This window comes from Garra rufa, chromosome 2, assembly GCF_049309525.1.
Source record: "Garra rufa chromosome 2, GarRuf1.0, whole genome shotgun sequence".
Classification (NCBI taxonomy): Eukaryota; Metazoa; Chordata; class Actinopteri; order Cypriniformes; family Cyprinidae; genus Garra; species Garra rufa.
This window is the reverse complement of record NC_133362.1, coordinates 45,713,105-45,735,298: the sequence shown is the minus strand read 5'-3', so window position 1 is coordinate 45,735,298 and position 22,194 is coordinate 45,713,105. Positions and strand designations below refer to the sequence as shown.

General features: G+C 38.9%; 1 protein-coding gene across 1 annotated transcript; it reads left to right on the top strand.

The window, feature by feature from the left end:
• LOC141325104 (uncharacterized) lies at positions 1-21,835 on the top strand. Its single transcript, XM_073833604.1, has 26 exons — positions 1-61; positions 683-806; positions 3,366-3,759; positions 6,067-6,144; positions 6,242-6,343; positions 6,423-6,476; positions 10,856-10,909; positions 10,982-11,035; positions 11,120-11,173; positions 11,356-11,409; positions 11,513-11,566; positions 11,665-11,718; positions 12,311-12,364; positions 12,472-12,516; positions 12,597-12,650; positions 12,746-12,799; positions 13,155-13,208; positions 13,353-13,424; positions 13,500-13,535; positions 15,060-15,104; positions 15,198-15,230; positions 15,474-15,620; positions 17,203-17,379; positions 18,249-18,339; positions 21,124-21,201; positions 21,339-21,835. The coding sequence occupies exons 1-26, from the start codon at positions 1-3 to the stop codon at positions 21,602-21,604; spliced, it is 2,343 nt and encodes a 780-aa protein (XP_073689705.1). The 3' UTR covers positions 21,605-21,835.
• Positions 21,836-22,194: the final 359 nt, after the last annotated feature.

Here is a 22,194-nt window from a genome sequence, read left to right as displayed (position 1 = left end):
ATGCTGGTTTTTACAGTCCTGCTGGCTGTCTTTGGCCTTGCCAGATGTCAGGAATTACCAAGTAAGAACCTAACTGACCGCCACATTCAGTACCATGTCAGGATATTTATTTCAACATAAATGTAATGGACTTCAAATGTTACGAATTTATCTGATTATTCTGAAAGCAATCACAGACAACAAAGCATCAGGTGAGCTACAGTGAAATCAATGCGGCTATATAAAAAAAGAGTATGTTTGCTCCTCGTATTGACCAGTAGAGGGAAGCGCGGACCAGTTTAAGTCATTCCTGGTCAGTACGTTGTCATCAGTGCAGTAGGGCTACTTGATGAAGATTGAACTCAGTTTTTTTTGGTGGAAACTGATCTGTCTGCTTAATTCCATATCCAGATTTTATATAAATATTCAAATGTTTCCATTTTCCGTTTTTTCTCATATTACTAGAAAATAAATCACAACTTAGAATAAAATGAATTCATTGCCAAGTTGTTGTTTTTTTTCATTTATACTGTCAAACACCATCTAGGTTTTGTAGCTTCCATAAACTCTGTCAGACCATTGTAAATAATAAAAATCTTGGCCTCAGTTGCATTTACTCGTTCAAAATTCAGTTTGGAATATTACAGTCAAATTGGGCTTGAATTTCTCCCTTTCTGAGCGGCCCATTTGCTTTTATTTTCAGCATATGACCTGTTGGAAGAGTTTCGGCTGTCCGAGTCTAGAGGGGTGAGAAGGGTCAACGGGTCTGAACCTGATGCGGTAGCGTACCGCGTTAACCCGTCCCTCCACCTCAAGAAGAGCACGAGGTATTTATATCGTCCTTCTGACATAATACTTTTCCACTCTTTCTGCTTTTCCATTGAGTGTAATCATGCTCGCCTCCAAACAATATCTCTCATTTCCTGCTCAAGCTTCCCAGAATCTTCCACTACTACAATCTTGGGGTTTTATTTGAATTCTATCAGATATATGCTTACACTTTATATAGGATTAGTACACCAAGCTGTCTGTTCTTAAACAGCACAGTCATTGTCCTGAAATGCTGGCATTATATTCTCATGACTTTCTCAAGCATCAGCAGCTGTTCCTGCGTGTCAGCTGTGGTTATGGCATGTGCTGGGTCTTTTCTTTTGTGCATGTGGGCCAACAATGCTGTGCGAAGCTACCTCCCACTAACATCCCCCACTTGACCAAATACTCATGAGAAGTACATGACTGTAAAACAACCACCAAATGTGATCAACAACATCAAAAGGGAAAACAAGAGAGAGCTGCGGAACCACGCTGTGCGAAAATGAACATTGTTCTTGGAAACATTAACTGCTAATTTCAACAAACTGGTTCTCTTTAAAAACAAACAGGAGCAAAAAAAAAACTGAATTGAAAGCAATTGGAGACCATTTGGTTTAGATTAATGCAAAGCTTCACATAAGGTCACTGCGAAAGACCACTGTTAAACAGAATCAAACTATTAGCATGTTTTTAAACATAGTAATCATTCAGTCCCACAATATATATCAAAATTCTATGGTGTTATCATCACTGAGCCTTAGATTAAATTCAAAGGTCATGGGACTTAGTTCTGGTCCACAAATTTGAATTGGCTGAGGTTCCATTCAAAAATTGTGTGCTGGCGAGATCCAGACATACTGTATACACATTGCTTCGCGATGCCATAGAACAGGGGTCTTCAACTAAAACGGCCCGAGGTCCAGTAATGAACCCTGCTCACAGCCTAGGTCCGGACAATTATATATAAAAAACTATTTATGTTTTTTGCGAGACCAGGGTATCTGCAACATATTTTAGCTTAAATTCTAGACATTTAAATACCTTTTTAAAGACCTGAACAAAAAATAAATTAAGAAATAAATAATTAAAATGACTGTAAAAAGCGTGATTTACAATTCAGATGCAGGTTTCACAAAACAAAAAAAGATTTCTTAAATTATAAACTTCACATTCCAGCCTTCAAGAGTCAAAAGTATCAATTTGTATATTATTTTAAACAATTATTTTCAATCAAGTATTATATTAACATATACATATATTTTACTGCCTTAATTGTTTAAATTTGTATAACACATGATCTTGTCGATCCATCAGTTCACATTTACAACTCTACGTGTTTGCTGCCTAAAACTAGGATTGATTTTCACATTGGTCTTTTTGACAACAGAAGATTGATACGAGCTGATTAAAAATGTCAGATCATTCTCTTCCAGCAGGAGGCACTATCAGAATGGTACACAAAGCAGCGCCGCAGCTGACTTTGAAACTTGCAGCGCTGATATTTATTCAATGGATTTCTTGTCTTTTAGTCCCCACATTTAAGACAACCTGAAATCATAAGTAAGACTTTCTTAACCACTAATAATACTGCAGTCATCAATGAAAATTAATTATTTTAAACACAGACTTTCAAAAACAACCCTAGCCTACACAAAATACGTTTCTTTTTATTTTTTCCCCACTGTGTTCGGCGCACAAGAGAAATATTAGGGAAGTAAATTAATATCAGCATATGAAGTATATTCGTCTATCATTGTCTCTGAGAGAATGTGCACGTCAGATGCTGGAAGCCTGATTTTACTTTCATTTTAACATATTGCGCAGTTTTCACGTTGCTTGTGTGATATCCATTGACTCACCGTCATGGTTTAAAATATAAATATGTATAAAAATACAGTATAAAAAGATATATTTACAATATTTTGCGACGTAACCCCAACATAATGCGTTTTCCATCAACGTTTTTCACTCACTGAAAGCTACATCTGTCTGTACGCAATGCGCCGATCTCTGCTCTCATCACTGCACGGAAGATTGCACCCAAACGCTGACCCTGGTGTGCTTGATATAAATTTATTTATTAGAAATTAGCGTTTGGCATTTTTTTTAATATGTCAAAAGCTTTCACGGTCCGCATGGTCCGCCAGTTGACGACCCCGGCCAAGAAGCTTTTTTGTCTAAATGGTTCCATAAAGAACCTTGAACATCTAAAGAACGTTTCTGTTTCACAAAAGGTTCTTTGTGGCAAAAGACGGTTCTTCAGATTAGAAAAAAATGGTTCTTTAAAGAACATTTGATTGAATGGTTCTTTGTGGAAACAAAATGGTTCTTCTATAGAAGAACATTTTAAAGCACCTTTACTTTTAAGAGTGTATTAGCCTGTGCATTAGTGGTGGTGATTTTTCAGTGACTCTTTTAGCAGGTAGGTAGGTTTTAATGAATGACTTATTGAAACATTCATGCCACTACTTTGTGTAGCTTTTGGCTGTCTTTTGAACTTTTGAAATGAACTTTTGTTCATTTCTCTTTTCCCTGTAAATTGCACATACGCTCTCACCCATCCTGTGATCCAGTGACATCTACACGGGTGGTTTACCATCAGACTACTCTGTCATCGCCACCTTCAAAGTGCTCAAGGACACTGCTAAAGCATCTTGGAATCTGTGGCAAGTCAGCGATCCTGAAGGCAGGGACCAGGTGGGCCTTCGTTTTCAGGGCAACACTAAAACCCTGGACTTCTTCTACACCAGCCCACAAGGCACCCAGATGCTGCGGACCTTCCAGAGAGTGGAAAAACTCTTTGACGGTGAGTGGCACAAGCTGGCATTGAGTGTAAAAGGAGAGCAGGTGAAGCTGCTGGTGGACTGTGAGGAGGTCAGCGTGGAGCCTCTGGATGAGCCGCGGCCCATGATCCGCCAAGGTTTCACCTCTATCGTCAAGAGGGCTGTTGGTGACCGCTCTGTTTCGGTGAGTACCAGCGACAGGCTTGAGAGTTGATTTACAAGGAATTTTCAGGCTGAGTGGAAATGCTGTCATTATTTATCATTAAAACAATAAATTATGTGACTCACAAAAGACAATATATTGCACAAAAAGTCAGTACAATTTTTAAATCGAGGATTGAATTATTGGTTTTATAACCTATTGCAACATACTAAGTTTAAATATGTGGAGTTGCAAATGCGATTTGTGAGTGGCAGTGAAAGGCTTTCAGAATGGAAGAAAAATGGAAGATTTTAGAGTTTAGAGCCATTATTGATGACCTGCTTCTTTAGCAAATGTAAATTATATAAATGAAATCACAGATACACAAATAAATCATACAATTTTATTAGGTAGTTTGAGTATATTTCCAGTTTGAGTAGTGTTCCAAGGGTACTAGTAGTATACTTGTAAGTATTTCATTACTTTTTAAGATTATATTTTTAGTTTATAAACATATACATTTAAGTGTAATAATAGCAGACTTAGTACACAACTAGTTCACATCCAAGTTTTTATTTTCTGTTGAAACTATACAAGGTATATTGTTCACACTATTAACCCTCTGGAGTCTGAGGTGATAAATTGTGGGCAAGATGGATGTACATATTTTTATTTTTTAGGAAAAAAAAATATGCATGGTTAGTAAGTTTTGGAGAAATAAATGTAGCTGAAATAAGGAAATAAACCCATACTGAATAGTGCTGAGAAAGACTTCTGAGTAATCAGGCTAGAATATTTACTTCAAAATGATGTGAAAATCATCCTGCTTACTTATTCACAGAAAAAAATATATTGATATAACTTTTCTAAGAAAGGTTTTGTGATAGAAAGCTATCAAGGGAGTGACAATTGCCGTGAATATTTAGTTATTCACACGTGAGAAACAAAAAGCCCTCCCCTAATGGCCCATCTGCATGACTGTTACTTTGAGGCAGGTAACAAAGAATGTAAGGAGTGTAAAATAATGTTTTTTTTATCATTTGTATTTTATTTACAACACAATATAATCAAAACATACATAATGAAGGTCAAAGACACATTATTGTGCACACTGATCTAACAACAGAGATGTGAACAGACTTTGTTTATACCTGATATTGAAGTTTGCTGCTTCTTTCCATGGATTCAATAAAATAAAAACCATCACCATTAGTCCTGGAGCTTATTTTACCATGGAATATCAGTGTAGTTGAACATCTGATGTTGGTACAGTGCTCTCAGAGGAAAACAGTTTGAAGAGACTCAAGTAAATGTCAACAGGATTCATCTGTGGTGCAATTATCAGATCACTAGAAACAACCCATCTGTGAGCATTTTAATATCAGGAGCATCTGTATTATAAAGTCCTGTGAATCCGCTCTGCTTCCGACCTAAATCAAATGATTCACGATATGAACTTTGAAGTCCCATTCTGAATCAAATTATTCGCGATACGAGCTTTAAAGTCCCGTTCTAAATCAGATGATACGCACGTTAAACCCAGTTCTGAATAAAATGATTTGGGATATGCCCGTTAAATCCAGTTCTGAATCAAATGTGTGACGTGATTCGAAACAGTGAAACCACTGATTCAAAGTTGGCTTAAAAGAAGGGTTTATAATATGCGTTTTTAACAGATCACATTAACATTAGGTTACTTGCTGGTGTTAGCTGGTCAACCAGGCTGGTTTTAGAGGGGTTTTGGCCACTTTCCCAGTTTTCTCAGACTGGGAGACCAGCTAAAACCAGCTACTTCCAGCTTAAACCAGCTAAGACCAGCCAACCAGCCTAGGCTGGTTTTAGCTGTTTTTTTTTCAGCGGGGTAGCATTACTTGAGCTGGGTCAAGGTTTTTTTTATCCCTCCCTGATTTTTTTTTACAACTCACACCCTGTATATATTAGTACACTAGTATTTTCACCAGCTAAAAATGGTTTTAAGTCAGTTATTACTTTCTTTTGCTGTAGTGTGCCAGTAGGAAAATATCAGTCCTCATTTTCAACATTATTTTTGCCATTAATTATTGTAATCCAGTGAGATTACGAGAGTAAATGCATGCAAAGTATACTTAACATGCTTTATTATAATTAAATCTCAATGAAAAGATGGAGTATGAGTATAGGTCAAACATACTTTGATTTCTGTATACTACTGTAAAGCCAAGTCAATAAGCATGCTTAAAAGTAGAATAATACTCTCTTATTTTTTTTAGTTTAAAAGAAGTATTCTAATAGCACACTTGAATGAGCTTCTTTTTTGCAAAGGCATTTCAAGTAAAAGAACATTGATGGTCTATGTCTGTGCTTTTGCAGGTGGATCTGCAAAAGATGGAGGTGTCCTGCGATGCGGATCAGGCATACTCTGAAGGCTGCTGCGAGCTGTCTAGCGTGGTGAGTCAGCTGCCCCGTGTGTGGGCGCTTGCCCTCTTGCCCTGCATAAACTTTCAGATGATTGTCTGCCAGTTCTCATCAGCTTGCTTCTCAACAGTGTGGAGGATATGCTGAGATTGGTTTAACCGCAGGGAGAGGAAGGGCCACTTGTAAATGCGTGCATGGACAGCCAGGAGTCCAGGGACGCCCAGGACCCCAGGTGGCCAAGACCTCAGTTGTCTCTTCCTAAACGATAAATTATGTTTTGCAATCTCTACAAGTGTTTCCTTCTTTTGTAGGGTCACAGAGGCCTGCCAGGGAATACGGGAGACCCAGGCAGAGTGGGAAACTGGGTAAGCATTCTGTCTGAAATCTTTCACCATAGTGTGGGACTCTGCTCTGTTTGAGTTGGACAAACAACAAGCAGTAGTCGCTAGTCATTAGGATTTAAAAAGAGGGTATTAATGGACAAACATGACCAGTCGAGAATGAAGGCGAGCAGAGAGGATTGAAAGAAGAGATGGAGGAGAGAGGGAATTAACCTGGAATAGATCCTGCCTGGGAAGAGAAGTTGTGGAAAATGGCAGTGGAAGCATGACTGAAGTACAGCATGATGGAAACAAGAGTTAGGACTCGCTTTGAGAAAATGGTAAACACTGTGGCTTGTCTCATTCGGCAGAGCATCCTGTGGTACATTTTTATTTACTGACAGCAGCAGTAATTACTGTCAATGGCAGGCTGTTGTATGCTAAAGCCCATCATAGGCATTGCGTATGTACTTGAGTGATAAGTATGTGGTATTTGAAACAATTACGCATGTATAAAAACACCTGTGTGCACAGCTGTATTAAATAAAATCACCACTTGCAGGCACTCTTGTAAGTACAAACTAAAGAGGTCTATAATACCTGGTGAAAGCTGCGTTAGCATATCCATCATCTCAATGGTAGTTGCTTGGCTGATGCAATAACCCTTAAAAATATGGGATTTGAAATCTGAGCTGTAAATGCCATGTGATTAATCACATTATCATGACATCATGACAGTGCCTGTAGGCAGATGGCACAAGAAGCAGCCCATTTTTCGGAAACTTCCAAAATGAACTAGGCAATGGTAAACATTTACACTTTCCTTGCAACTAAAAAAAAACAACTAAAACCAGCCTGGGTTGGTTGGCTGGTCTTAGCTGGTTTTAGCTAGAAGAAGCTGGTTTTAGCTGATCCCAGCCTGACCAGCTAAGACCAGCATGACCAGCCTGGCCAGGCTGGGAAAGTGGCAAACCCCCCTCTAAAACCAGCCTGCTGACCAGCTAAAACCAGCCAACCAGCCTAGGCTGGTTTTAGCTGTTTTTTTCACCAGGGAGAAGTTATTCGATTATATAACTAGACTTATTTAATGGCTGACTATAGAAAACTGCTCTTTAAGACCTGATGAGGGTTAAAAGTAGCACACTAACCAGCCACACCCTCAACACCTTGGGAAAAAAACAAAGGATTCTTGTGTTTCTTGTGACTTATCTGAGACATGTCTAAATTCTAAATTTCTTGGATAAACCGGAAAGGTTCAACCATCTCTAGTTTTCTGGGAAGGTTTCTAAGCGCTTGTCTTGTCTTTATTCAGACATTCATACGTTGTACGACCAAAATCCCTTTAGCTCTTTTTAGTCTGAACAGCAAAATACCACATAAAATCCCAATTTTACGAACCCGATCCACACCACATTCATATGTGGTTTGAAATCTGATTAAAATCAGACTTTTTGAAAATCCTTCATGTCTTAATGGTCAGATCAGATTTCAAATAGTATAACGTCACACAAAGTAAAGTCTACAACTTTCTGACTTCACTTATTTGCTGTACACTCACATGCATTCATTATGGTCATGACGGACATAAGCAGAAGCAAAGTTTACAGAGGCAAATATGTCAATGTTGACAGTCAGTCCCAAAAAATTTATTCAAAACAGGTGCAGTAAGAACAATGCTAACAGCTTCATCTGTTGTGGGCCAGCTGTACTAACACAGACATCTCAAACACCATTGCTAAATTAGTTTGCTGAGATCAAAATTACACAGGAAGGATGGCGAATTTCAATTTAGAGAGATATTTGATTAAGGCAGGCTCTATTTCTTAACTCTCCTCTCTCCTAGTCCAGAAAAGAGACCCCTACACTCTTAAAAATAAAGGTGCTTCACAATGCCATAGAAGAACCCTTTTTTGTCTAAATGGTTCCATAAAGAACCTTTAACATCTAAAGAACCTTTCTGTTTCACAAAAGGTTCTTTGTGGCGAAAGAAGGTTCTTCAGATTATAAAAAGGTAAGAAAGAGAAGGTTCTTTAAAAAAACCTTTGAATGAATGGTTCTTTGTGGAACCAAAAATGGTATCTATGGCATCGCTGTGAAGAACCTTTTAAAGCACCTTTATTTTTAAGAGTGTAACAAAAAGTAATATGACAGTACCATGGTACAGTACATGATGATGGTGTCAAAAGGTGTGAATTCTTTTAATATACTATTCATCCCATGCATTTGAATTAGCCCTAAAAGCAGTATCATACCAGGTAACAACTTCAGAGCTCATGGTAGTTCTTAAAAGAGATTTACACATTATCATTGTAAAACTATTCTCCATGGAAAAAATAAGAGTGTTTTTATTTCCGGAACCCTACTGTTGCACCATGTCGGAAAAGGTTCCGAGACACCATGCGTAACGTGCCTAAATTATTTAAAATGCTTCCAGAATCATTATATTTACGGTACACCCGCTTGCTTTTGAGTTGCAGTGGTATAAATAAATAAACTGAAAAAATCAGCTGTGGCGTCAGTCTCCAAGTCTCTGAAACAAACTCAAAGGGAGCAAAGCCATTAGAGTCTAAACAGCCTCTGCAAATATACAGGACAATGTCTGCCGATCAGCTTAATTAAAGGAAGTGGCATAGCGCATCAGGATCCAATTACTTGTATACATTTGGGCTATGTTAGCACAGTTCATGTCTGTGAGCAACCTTGGGCGGTAAACTTGATTCTTTCCACTCCAGAGTTATGACTAATTTACCTCTTTGATCTGAGGCCAGTTCTCTGTGGTGTGCCGGAGTAATATCTTCAAAAGTCAGCCTCGGCAGCGTGCGACGGAGCTCTTTTGTCAAGTATTAACATTGGAGATGCTGCTGTAAATCAGTTGTAGAACCAATCCTATCTTTCCAAAAAATGGACATGCTAGCTCCCTCACATTCTCCCACCCAGATACAGGCCCACAACTTTTATAATTGAGCCACTGTAGGACTGGATCTCTCTGATGGAATATGCAGCAGAAGGGGTGTTTACTGCCTTCCTGCTGGGGGCTACTGAGTGCGTTTCCCCTGCAAACACACTGTACATCTGCTGCTGTGTGTGGTCTCTTATGCACCAGGGAGAGTTGGTAAAAGTCTTTACTGTGTTTTGTGAACCTCTGTTCCCAGAGGTTACTCCACTAATTGCACAGTGTGGCTGTAGCACAGAATTTAATGTACTGAGGGAGCTGCTTACTTGTTGTGTTAAGTGACTCAGCATTTCATAATGGCCAGTCGTTTAGCTGAAAGTGTGAGCTGACATGAGCTAAGCAACTTCAGTGCGACAAAGTTGAGCAGGGTTCAACCTTATGTGAAAGAGAAGTAATGGAACGTAGAGACCAATGGGAAAGTGTGTGAACAAGGCTTACGCCCAAATTCACACTGGCAAGCATAAACAGAGCAGAGGCAGTGCGTTTGTAGCGTGCAACTGAACTGCAGCAGATGGTGCAGTTCTCCAGTTTTCTTCAGCCTGTCACAATAATGTGATATAACAGTGTTATAATGCAATGGTGTGCAGTACAGTTTACAACTTAAGCAGTGCATTAACATTTCAACATGCTTTTTTGTGTTTTGTGTTGTGTAGTGTGTTTTGTAAAACATGTTAAACCTCATTTTATAGTTAAATCATTTTTTAATGTCAATCCACGTATTTCTAAACATCGAGCAGCGCAGCAAAAATAGACTCAGCAGTGAAACAACCTCAGTATTGCCTCTTGTTCTGCTACGTGCTGACATGTTGCCTTGTGAAGTGAAATGTTGCGCTTTAAAAGTGTCTTAGTTACATTTGGCACATTCCACTGTTTATTAATAACATAGAATAGAAATTAGAAATTAATTCCAGAGAATGCCACAGACTTTCCCTCAATGATCAGTCTAGAAAAAGGGGGCTTAATAATGGCTTAAAAATGAAGGAAAGGAGGATATATTGCCCAATCATTTCACATTTGACTTCTGTTGTGAAAGAGCAACTGTTCTGTTCTGAAGCCTTAAATCATGTTGTTCCAATATTTCATTTACTTTTTTAGAAGGAAATTAGCAAGAACACAAACTGTGCACAGGACTTATGAAGTTTAGACGTTGACTGTTTGCCATTTAAATGCAGGTTTTTTCATTATAACCCGGAAAGCTTTTGGCAGTTGTTCAGCTGTGTGACTAAGGATCCTGTTTGGTCAAGTGCATTTTTATACCAACATGGAGGGAACCATTTCCAGCCGCTCTGTAGCTCCAGGCTGTCATATAGTGGAAATCATGCTGCCTTTTTCCAGCGCTGTAAACCAAGTTCTTTACGTCTTTGGCCAACCTTATTTGCCAATTAAAAGTCTACATCTGTTGCCGTTGTTACATCTTATTTACAATTACAAGCAATCTTGCAAGTATTCATCCTAAACCTTCGTGTTGCAGGGAATACGTGGGAACACCGGAGATTATGGACATATAGGAGAACCTGGGCCTAAGGTGAGAGGCTTCATTGTACAGTCCCTTGGTTCACACTATTGCACAAATTCACTCAACGGCTAACTTTCACAGGGTGAAGAAGGCATCAAAGGAGAAAAGGGCATGAGAGGACTTCGAGGCCAGGAGGTAATACATCATATAACTGCCGATCTCCATTTTGATGGAAATTGTGACTTTGCATCCAATAACAAATCTTCTTCTCTCTCACAGGGTGACAGAGGACCCAAAGGCTTGAAAGGGCTAAAAGGAGCTTCAGGCCATAAGGTGAAAACAGCATTAATGTAGTCTACTAAATCTTCGGATATAAGCTGTTTGCATTGTGGTTTGTGTACTAAATAAGGTTAAGGAAACACACAGAAATTATATGTTGCATTATCACCTGAGCACATCAAAGTAAGCAATGCATTGCACATTATATAAGCATTATGTTGTGCATCCTATCAAAGGGAGTGCGAGGGTCACCTGGAGAGATGGGAGAAACCGGCCAGCAGGGGGAAGTTGTAAGTTCTGTTGCAAACAACTTTGCTTCGATAAAATATATGTGAGATGGATTGTGTTATTGGGAATATGAATGACTCATTCGCTCCCCACCACATCTCCCAGGGTGCAGCAGGAGAACGGGGATACGAGGGGATTGTGGGCTATCAGGGAGTGAAGGTATGTTTTCTCCCTAACTCTGGTTTGTTATTGTCTCTAAAACATTTGTTGCTGTGTTTAGTTGGAAATCTCACAATTCCCATTCCTTCTTGGAATAGGGAAATGAAGGCTTACCCGGAGCTGAAGGATCTCGAGGACCACGGGGTCGCCAGGTATAAAAACAGGCTTGGAGACCATCTGCATTGTGCTGCATGACATTTAAAACCCATGGACTGATCTTAAATGTAGAATTGGACACCTCATGGGATCATTTATTCATGTGTACATTTCTGTATTCATGGAGGTCAAGGTGAAAAGTTTAAAGACTCCTAAAAAAATATTCCAAAATCAAAAGTGTGGGGAAAAAACTATTATTAAGATGATTATTATTATGTTCTAAGACATTACAGGCTGGTAAAAGGGAACGCAAAGCTTCAGAGAAACACCACAAGTCTGAAATTCCTGATCTTTTGGGGTTTGAAGAAGAATGAATCTGTCTGCAGGGACACAATTTAAACATCAACAAAATTGTTTACAAATGCCAGGCTGAAAAATATGGTGGTTTGAGGAAAATTAAAGCTCCATTCAATATTTCTAAGATCACATACAGATTCTGACCCAACTTGTATGGACATCCTGCCACATACAATACCACAAGCAGTAAAGCTGGACTTTTTTATTTGTTTGTTTTTGTTCTCTTTTTTATCATACAAACTTCATGGGAATTTCACTGTGTGTTTCTATTCGTTCTCTGATCTGTGACAGGGGATTGTGGGAGATCCCGGTGAACGAGGAACACCTGGAGAAAAGGGAAAGCCAGTAAGTATTCTATTTGTCTCAAAATCATGTTGCTTTAAATGATCAGTTGGATGATAAAAAACATGTTGATGCCACATATAGTACATATATATTTTTTCTCTTCACAGGGTATTCAAGGACCAAAAGGAAAAGTTGGTGGATTAGGGGAAAAGGTTTGTTACCAGCCATAATGACAAATACTTTGTGGACCAATAAGCTGAAAGTCTAGTGTTGATGCTTTTGAATATTTCAGGGTATAGTTGGTGATCCAGGTTGGTCAGGGCGAGATGGAGACCCTGGAATTGAGGTACGGATTACCCTTTCAGCTGAACTTCAGAATTACCTTTCCTACACTTTCATGCCCCCTAGCTTGCTTAAATCTTGTGGTAATATCGCACGCAGGCTTATCAAGGACCACAGGGACCCGAGGGAAGACGTGGACAAAATGGTGAAAGGGTAACCTAACTCTTCTTGACTAGTATTCTTCCTCTGATGCACTCAATTGTCTTTTAATATAGCTATTTAGCTACTAAATGTGTAGCACTACAGCAAACTATTAAATAGTTCTCTCTAGTGAATCACAACAGTTCTTCACTCATTGTATAATCTTTACTTTTGTTTGTGTATTGTTTAGATAGATATTTATATTAAATGCATTCAAAATACTAAAAGAATCATTAAGGAACCAGGAAATCAGAACTTGATCAGAACTACTGCTAAAATCCTTTATGACTCCCATCTCAATAGAAGCATCCGTCCAGTTGGGTGTAGTTGTGTGTGCTTATGTAACATGCATAAATATTTCACACAGGGTGAAAAAGGCGAACAGGGGCCTCCAGGGGAAATGGGCCCTTCTGGACTCACGGTAAGTGCTGATGTAAAGAAATGACCACTGCACTGAGCTATATGTGATTTCTGTAAATACCACCTTAATGTTTTACCTCTGACTTTTATGACATAAAAATACACCCTGCCTTCTGGTAGATTTATAAAGTGCTATAATCTCCAGGGGCCACAAGGTTACAAGGGCTCCGCTGCAAAGCCAGGAAGACCAGGATTTATTGGGCCCCCTGGAAGAACGGTGAGCTATATTCCAAAGCTTTTGAAATAAAAGTTCATACCCTCCAAAATGCTAAAACATGCCATGTCTTCATAGGGGCACATGGGAATACCCGGCAGACCAGGCCCCAAGGTAATGATCTCCACTAAATTATGAAACAAAATTTAACACAAATTTGTCTCATTAAAAGAAATTTTGAGTCTTGCAAGAGGCTGCAAAAAGATATAAAATGGCTAGACATAGCTGGGGACAGAGTGCGATGTTAATCATCCCCTATAAATCCTTGTCTTGTAAATCTAACATATACATCAGTTCATCAAAGTTCTGTCATGCAGAACACTTTATATAGGGGTCAATGCAGATGTATAGGATCATGTGTCAGTATTGGCTTAGTGTAGCCAGATATCCCAGGATCCACAGTCTGAAATAGATTGGGGGGAAAAAATGAGGCCCACATTTTCTTTTTCAGAGTCCTTTTGGCATCTATACATGTTGAATCACTGTGCTATGAGCAATTACAGTGACCGGCAAACCATCTGATGTGATGGACAACCATTTAAACACTTGTGAAATGTATACTAATACAATGTGTCATCAGATTTGTTTAAGCCCTGACAAATTGCTGAAATATCATCTTGAGAAGTGGGAACCGACCCATTCACAAAAAAAATAAAAGCGAATGGAGAAAAGACTGAACAAACCCGCCATCATCTGAAAGCACAGAACATGTTTTCACACTGGAGTCATGTCTGAGCAGCACAGCTCTTCACCAGTTAGCACAGCAGTTTTTGGCCGCTTACACAGTGACTTGGCTCTGAATGCAGTCACACTACAAAGTGTGTTAGACTTAAACTGTTTGCTGCTTTGTTCTCATTCCAGCATGAGAAGATCTCCACACTTCATTTAAACATGTCACCGCAGACAAGACATTTCATATTCAAAAATAATCAAATATTCATTCGGGTGCTTGCATTAGATGGTGACGAATCGTACGGTGCTAATAGAGCCACGTCTTTTCCTTCTGTGGTCGTCTGTCATCTAAACATTATTTCAGCATCACATGGATTTTGCCATAAGTACTGATGACACTTAACTGCTGTAAAGACACATTTACCAGAACATATTTTGTGAAATTTGAGCGACTCGCCATTGTATTAACATCTTATGTAATGTAATATACATGGTTAGAAAATGGACAGCATACAAAAGTTAGAAAATGGAAAGTATTGGTTTTGTTCCTGCCACTATTCATTTTAGTAAAAGAAATAGGACCCTTGGTCTAGAATTTTGAATGCACACCCATCCAGAAAGAATGATAAAAATAGTCATTGGTAGCAGAAACCTTGTAGCAAACACTTGAAACATCATGTTGTGTAGAGCGTCTGTAGAGCAGTTGAGAGCCAGAGTACACAAAATTAAATCTCGGGCTAATGTGTCAAATTCCAGGGCAATTTTCCGATTAGGACACATTATGCCAAATGGTTTTCCTCTGAGTTTTACGGCTCTCTTTTCACACAAACACAAAGTGATGAAAAGCATCACCATAATTTCAGGGTTTCCTCTCACAACACCTTGGCAACTCATTTTGGACTACAAATCACATTTATTAGATCGAATCCACAAGGCAAATGTGAATGTTGCTTTTGTATCTTCCAGGGTGACACTGGAATTCCAGGGGTTCAGGGAATCAAAGGGCAGAAGGTAGTTGTTGATTTAAATGCATTTCATTTCCTGTTGACACATTTCCATTATCATATGGTTCTAGTTTCTCACAACACCACATTGTTTCCACAGGGTGCAAGGGGAGTCAAAGGACCTAAAGGCAGGGTAAGACTTTCTCAGAGATTGTTCACATTTCAGTTTGATTAGCACCATGGAGACGACTTCTAAGCATTACCAGCAATGGATCTGCTCTGTCCACAACACCAGCAAAAATCCAGTTGGATTGTGTATTGTTCGTGTTCTTATTTCTTTCCAGACGTTCTGTCGAGATATCATTCAGAAATATGTACACAGTATAAAAGTGAACTTGGTTGTTTATGGGTGTGTTTGTATTTGTTTGTTTTCCAGGCAGGAGACGCCGGTGTGCCAGGGCAACAGGGAAGTAGAGGAAAGCGAGGCCCTGCTGGAGAAACAGGTAGAAAAGGCCGTGTAGGCTCCAAGGGAGTGAGAGGAGATGGCGGTCCAGTGGGCTTTCAGGGTCCACCAGGCCCACCTGTAAGTCTGAAAACCCAAATCGCAACACATAACTCATCTTTTTTCCTGTTGTATGCTATGGTTGAAAACAGTACAAAGAGGAAGATGACCTTTGAAATTAGAGAAATCATAAGACTTGACATGCACTGCCTCATCTTATTGCTCTATGGGTTGGATAGGCTGGACTCAAAATATATATATATATATTTTAAGGGGAGACACTGCACGCAAAAATGTTGTTTTTTCATGCACCTATCAGGTTTGAGCTTTTTGGTTTTTCAGTGTTTTTTCAGACTAGTGGAAAGAAAACATCCAAAGTGTTTATTTTATAGCACTTTATCTATTTGTTTCTATAGAATTCAATTACAATGCATATTTTAAAGGCTGTTTTCTTAAAAAGAGATTTTTCTTCTACACTGAGCCATAAACCTCCACTTCAGTAGCACTTATACAACAAAACTTGACATTTTTATTCCTGTCTATATCCTGAAGGTTTTTACACAGAGATTTGTTTGTATATCATTTACTTGATTTTATACATTTTATTTGCCCAAAAATGGTAAAAAAATATTTTTTTTTCTGAATTATGTTGTGACAAAATGAGATACCCCAAATTCCCTCTGAATTTTGAAACTGACTTAATCCAGTGTTTAGATTTTTGTACTAGAAACAACATTTTAATAAACATAATACAAAAAAAAAAAAATGTGTGCAGTTATCAATGTAATCAATCAACTGGGTAAGTAAGGTGATAACTATTATTTATTATTATTTTTTTTTTTTACCCTATTCACCTGCAGTGTCTCGCCTTAAACCTGACTTAAAATGCAGCCTTTGGTGATTTTGCCTAGAGCTGGGTATCACCAAATGTACTTCAGGATTGTGCTATGTCATTGCATCGCAGTGCATTAAAATATAATAATTGCGGCATGATTGAAATTGATTTAAACTGAATGATTGTAGTATACAAATTTTCTGGACAAACATATTGTGATGTATCGACATATGGTTGCAACAGAACAGCTCTTTCTTCATTTAAAATCTGATATAGTAGAAGCTGTGCTTGCAGTCCTATTACTTAAACAGACAATAGCTCCCTGGACAGGTTGCCAAAATGGCTTCCACCTGCCTAGGGGACTTTATGGACTTTACGTTATGATCCATAAGCAAACAAGGATGCATGAGTAACCAAAAGTCCATAAGAAAGGTGAAATTCCTCACTTAAGCCTAAATAAATTTCTGTTTGTTAAGTGTTTTCATTTGCATTTCACCAGCCGACTAACAAGCATCACCTTCAGATAAAGTCTTCAAAGCTTCTGGGAGATCCAGCCCTTGTGGCACTTGGCGTAGCATGCATGAAATATGTGGTAACCATTATGGTGTCAAGATCGCTAGTAAACACTTCCTCATTAGTACGGCATTCTCTGCAGCTCAGGGCAAGGTTTTCATTTAGTGTGGCTGTAAATCCATAATGAGGCTGGTGAAATATTGTTGGCCGTATTTGTTTCTCCCTCATTACACAGCCACCCAATTCCAGACTACCACGGGTGAGAAGTGCTCTGATCTGTGCTCCATGTTTCAGTGGTAATGTTCTCTTTCTTAGGGCCCCACTCTTCCCGCTCAACATGTTATCGAGGTCTGCAAGAGGGTGGTGCTGGAGCAGATGTCCATGTTCGCCAACTCTGTGAAAAGGACTTGTGCAGCTGTGTGCCCACTCTATGGAGACGTGCCAATGGGCGCTCCAGGTCCCCCGGGACAAAAAGGACCACCTGGACCTCCAGTAAGTTATCCACCTCTGTGAAGAATAACTATCTTAATTTTGCCAGGCTTTGGAAACAAAAGGCATTTAGATGTGGTTTGTTTTAGACATCACAGTCAGCACATGTTAAACCTATTTTTGCCACAGTAAACTAAGGAGGAACATGGTCCATACATCAACTTTCTTCTAGGTCAAGTCTGATATGTACATAGTGTGAAGGCCTCTGGAGAGCATGCAGCGGTGTTTGGCAGTATAGGTTGGAATTAAAACATTCAGAATTTCCAAGTCCCCGTGAAGACAAATAGGAAGTCACAGACGAGGCACTTGCTCTGTGTTGAATGGTTTTTGGAGAGAATCCCACCCTCACTGGAGTGGAAAGCCTTTCCATATTTCTCAAGCTGATCTTTTTTTCAGACTTCTCGAACATTTTCACTCAAGAGGCCCAAAGGCGAATAAAAGTTCACAGAGCCTCAAATTCAAACATGTATAACGTAAAAGGCTATAAAATTGAGGGTTGTGAAAAAAACGGCACGTACATAAACAGGTTTTCCTTTTTCAGAACTTTGGGATTAGCTTAGCAAAAAACCTACAGACACTTTGATTCTTGCTTTCTAAAAGGATTGTTCACCACCATCATTTACACACTCTCATTTCGTTCCAAACCAGTATGACTTTCTCCCTTGGGACACACAAGATGTTTTGCAGAATGTCTAAGCTACTATTTTCCATACAACAAAACTACACATTTGCCAGTGGCTATTAAGCAAAGGTTTCACAAAAGTCTCTTTGTACCCATGAGCACGGCTGCTTCATGGGGACTGCAACTGTCTGCTAAATGACTAATTGCTAACAAATAACTAAAACTATTTCTGCAAATACCATTATAATAGGGTGATCCTGGCATTGATGGTCTTAAAGGAGAAATCGGGCAGCAGGGATTCTATGGAGAAGCCGGTGACCAAGGAAGACAGGGCCCAACAGGTAAACCATCTTCACACTGTAGTTCAAACAGTAGCTTATTGGACATGGTGGTCCACCATGTTGGTGCCTTCACGTTAAATAAATGAAGTTGCACTGATGTCAGATAGCAAAATAAGATATAGAGAAACAATAATGTTAAAAAGGGTATCGCTTGTGTTGCTCTTAGCTGTGCTCATCCAAGATGAACCAGCATAGCAAATAATTCTCATCTGGAAAAACTGCCCAAGTAAGCAACCCATTTGACGGATTCACCTTTACAAGGAACTGTTGTCTTTTGGAATAAGATGAAATATGAAATAAATATGAATCAGCGTCTGTGTCCTTAAGCGATGGTAGTCTGCAAGCATCAGCAGAAGAAAAGTAATAGCTTTATTAAACATGAGCAGATGTGCGACTCCTCTGCCAAACTGCATTAATGAGGCAAATGAATATACAGTGCATTTGAGGAATAGATCAAACAAAGTGTTTAAAGAAAACTTGCCAATGATATTACTATGTTTTGACAGAATAAAATAATATAAAAGCTGAAAATGTCAACAAAACAGACAAATGGTTTGTGCTTGTTTGCAGGTGGGGTTATGGACCTGTGTAGTGAAGATACTTTGAAACGCTTGCTTCCCAAACTATAAGCTACACACTGTATTCAGCTACTTCAAATAGTTAAATACCTGTACTGTTAATCTGCCTACAGTTGAGAACATGAATTTACTTATACAATGCAGAACAAGTTAATACGATTTTTAATAAGAAGAGATCATAAATTGTATGTTTTTTTGTAATGTTTGAGAGACAAAATTATTTATAAAAAAATACTTTACATATACATGATTTTTTCATTGTTTGTACTAAACAGTTAAACTGCCCTCTGTATAGATTTACTGTCCTCTGAAAATAACTCAACATACAACCATTATTGTCAAAATAGTAACAAAAGTGAGCACACCCTAAGTGATAACAGCAGTATGTTGTTTAACCATGCAAAGCCTCATGTCCTATTCATCATGTTTATGTTTTTGTCTGCTTGACATGACCATACAAACTTGTGTATCTTGTATTAGAGAAGTTAAAATTAGGTGCTTTAAGTACAATTTTCTCATACTGACCACTGGATGTTCAACATGGCATCTCATGGCAAAGAACTCTCTGAGGATTTGTGAATTAGAAGTGTTGCTCTCCACAAAGATGGTCAAGGCTATTAGAGGTTCAGTAACACCCTGAATCCCAGTTACACTACAGTGGTCAGGGTCATACAAGATGGGCTCCATTCGGAACAGGCTTTGAAAGTGTTGATCAACAAAGTTGAGCACTCCTTCTGTGTGTCAGGTGCAGAACCTGGCATCAAAAAAACAGATGCATGAGTGCTGCCAGCATTGCTTTAAAGGTTGCAGAAGTAGAAGGTCAGCTCGTCAGTGCTCAGACCATATGCTGCACACTGCAACAAGTCGGTTTGCATAGGCGTTGTCCCAGAAGGTAGCCTCATCTGAAGCTGGCTCACAAGAAAGCCTGCAAACAGTTTGCTGAAGACAACCTGTCCAAGAGCATGAATTACTGGAACCATGTCATGTGGTCTGATGAGACTATAAGATAATCTTGTTTGGCTCAGATGGTGTCCAGCATGTGTGGCAATGCTCTGGTGAGGAGTACCAAGAAAATTGCATCTTGCCTACAGTCATCATGGTGGTGGTAACATCATGGTCTGGGGCTGCATGAGTGCTGCTGGTTCTGGGGAGCTGCAGTTCTGCATGTACTGTACATTCTGAAGCAGAACCTGATGCCTTCCCTCCAGAAACTAGGCCGAACGGGAGTTTTCCAACATGATAACGTTCCCAAACACACCACCAAGATGACAACTGCCTTGCTAAGGAATCTAAAGGTGAAGGTGATGGGGTGACCAAATATGTCTCCAGACCTGAACTCTATTAAGCACCTGTGGGGCATCCTCAAGCGGAAGGTGGAGAAGCACTATGTGTCTAATGTCCAGCAGCTCTGTGATGTCATTATAGAGGAGTGGAAGAGGATCTGTGAAAGACTCATGCAGCAACAACCTCATGCAGCTCTGGTCAATTCCATGCACAGGATGATTAAGTGCCAGATAACAATGGTGCTAACACAAAATATTGACATTTTGGACAAGTTCACTTAGGGTGTACTCACTTTTGTTGTCAGATATTTTGACAATAATGGCTGTATGTTGAGTTATTTTCAGAGGACAGTAAATCTGCACTGCTATACAAGCTGCACATTGACTAAAATATATCCAAGTTTCATTTCTATAGTATTGTCCCTTGAGAAGATATACTAAAATGGTTGCTGTACTCACTTTTGTGAGATACTGTAAATACTGTTCATATTTTACTAAATTATCATCTCTTCAATTAGCATGTGCTAATGAGCAGTACCTCTTCTACTGCTTGTCATGTCAAAAAGTAGAGGTTTTGCTGTTACAAATAACAAGCCATTATTTTTTATTTTTATTGAATCTAGAAATGATCTGTCAGTTCCCAGCCAAGTTAATGAAAATGAAGAATATTTACAAGTCAATATAGCATTTATTCAGGATTAACCTCAGCACACATGTTGTTAATCAATATTATGAATGTTTCCACCAACTAGTTTTGGGTCATTCATTAACGATTTGTTCATTACAAATCAATGACAACTGAACAAAAGACTTGATCGCGCAAGAGAGCCAGTAAAATGATCCGATCTTCCCATCATTAGCACCAGTATCTGCACTTACACATTGCGATGGTTGTTCATTTTAATAAAATGTGTTTGCAACAGGTGACAGGGGAGAACCAGGAGACAAGGGAGCTAAAGGATATGGCCTTCCTGGCCACATTGGGGAGCAGGGACCAAAGGGTAACGTAATGATAAACAAGAATTAACCTTTCCTGTCATAAAAAAACATCACATGAGATTAAATGAGAGTCTCACTGGCACATTGGTAGACTATGCAGCATTTTATTTATTTATTATATTTCACATATCACAACTAGGTCAGCGTGGGCGACCTGGCCGGGCATTTGATGGGCAACCTGGTCGGATGGGTGAGATGGGACATGTTGGCCAGCCTGGTTTGAGGGGCCATCCTGGACTACGTGGAGTTCCTGGAGTCTGTCTGACATCTGGGTGTGCCTTACTCAATGCTACTTCTGATGGACCGCCACAACAGGCACCTCAGCAGGCGCCTCAACGGACACCTCAACAAACACCCCAACGTTCACCTCAACGGGCAACTCAGAGGTCTAGAGGACGCCAATGAAAGCTCATTTGAAGATCAGACAGTGACGTATGTATAGTATTATGGCGGAAGGATTAGAAACTGAAATTGTGACATGAATGGTAATTAATGTAAATATAAAACTGAAATGTGTCCATCAAAAGACTGAAACACTGATTTACCATTGCAAAATGCTAAGTTAAAACAAACTACAATTGAATAATTTAAATTGTTAACTTTCATTAGGTAATTTAAACACAGATAAAGTTTGCATATATTATAATAGGAACAAATGTATATGTAGTTTTTAAAATGATCTGCACACTGCTCAATTTTATTTTCAATAAAATCTGTTTATAATAAAAACGAAAAAATTAATATATAAGCATAACTCTCTCTGTCTCTCTTTCTGGACTTGTGATTGTAGTGTAACAGGTCATGTGCATTTGAGTAATTTGTTTATGGGAAATTCAGAATTAAATTTTAGAGGAACCGTAAAGTTCAATATGCCGTCTGTAATTCCAGTGACAAATGCATAAGGTTTATGTTTTCTTACTCCAGAACATGCTTCTTAAATGGATTTGAAATACTTCAATATTAAACAGTCATGAATTAAGAAATTTGTATTTATC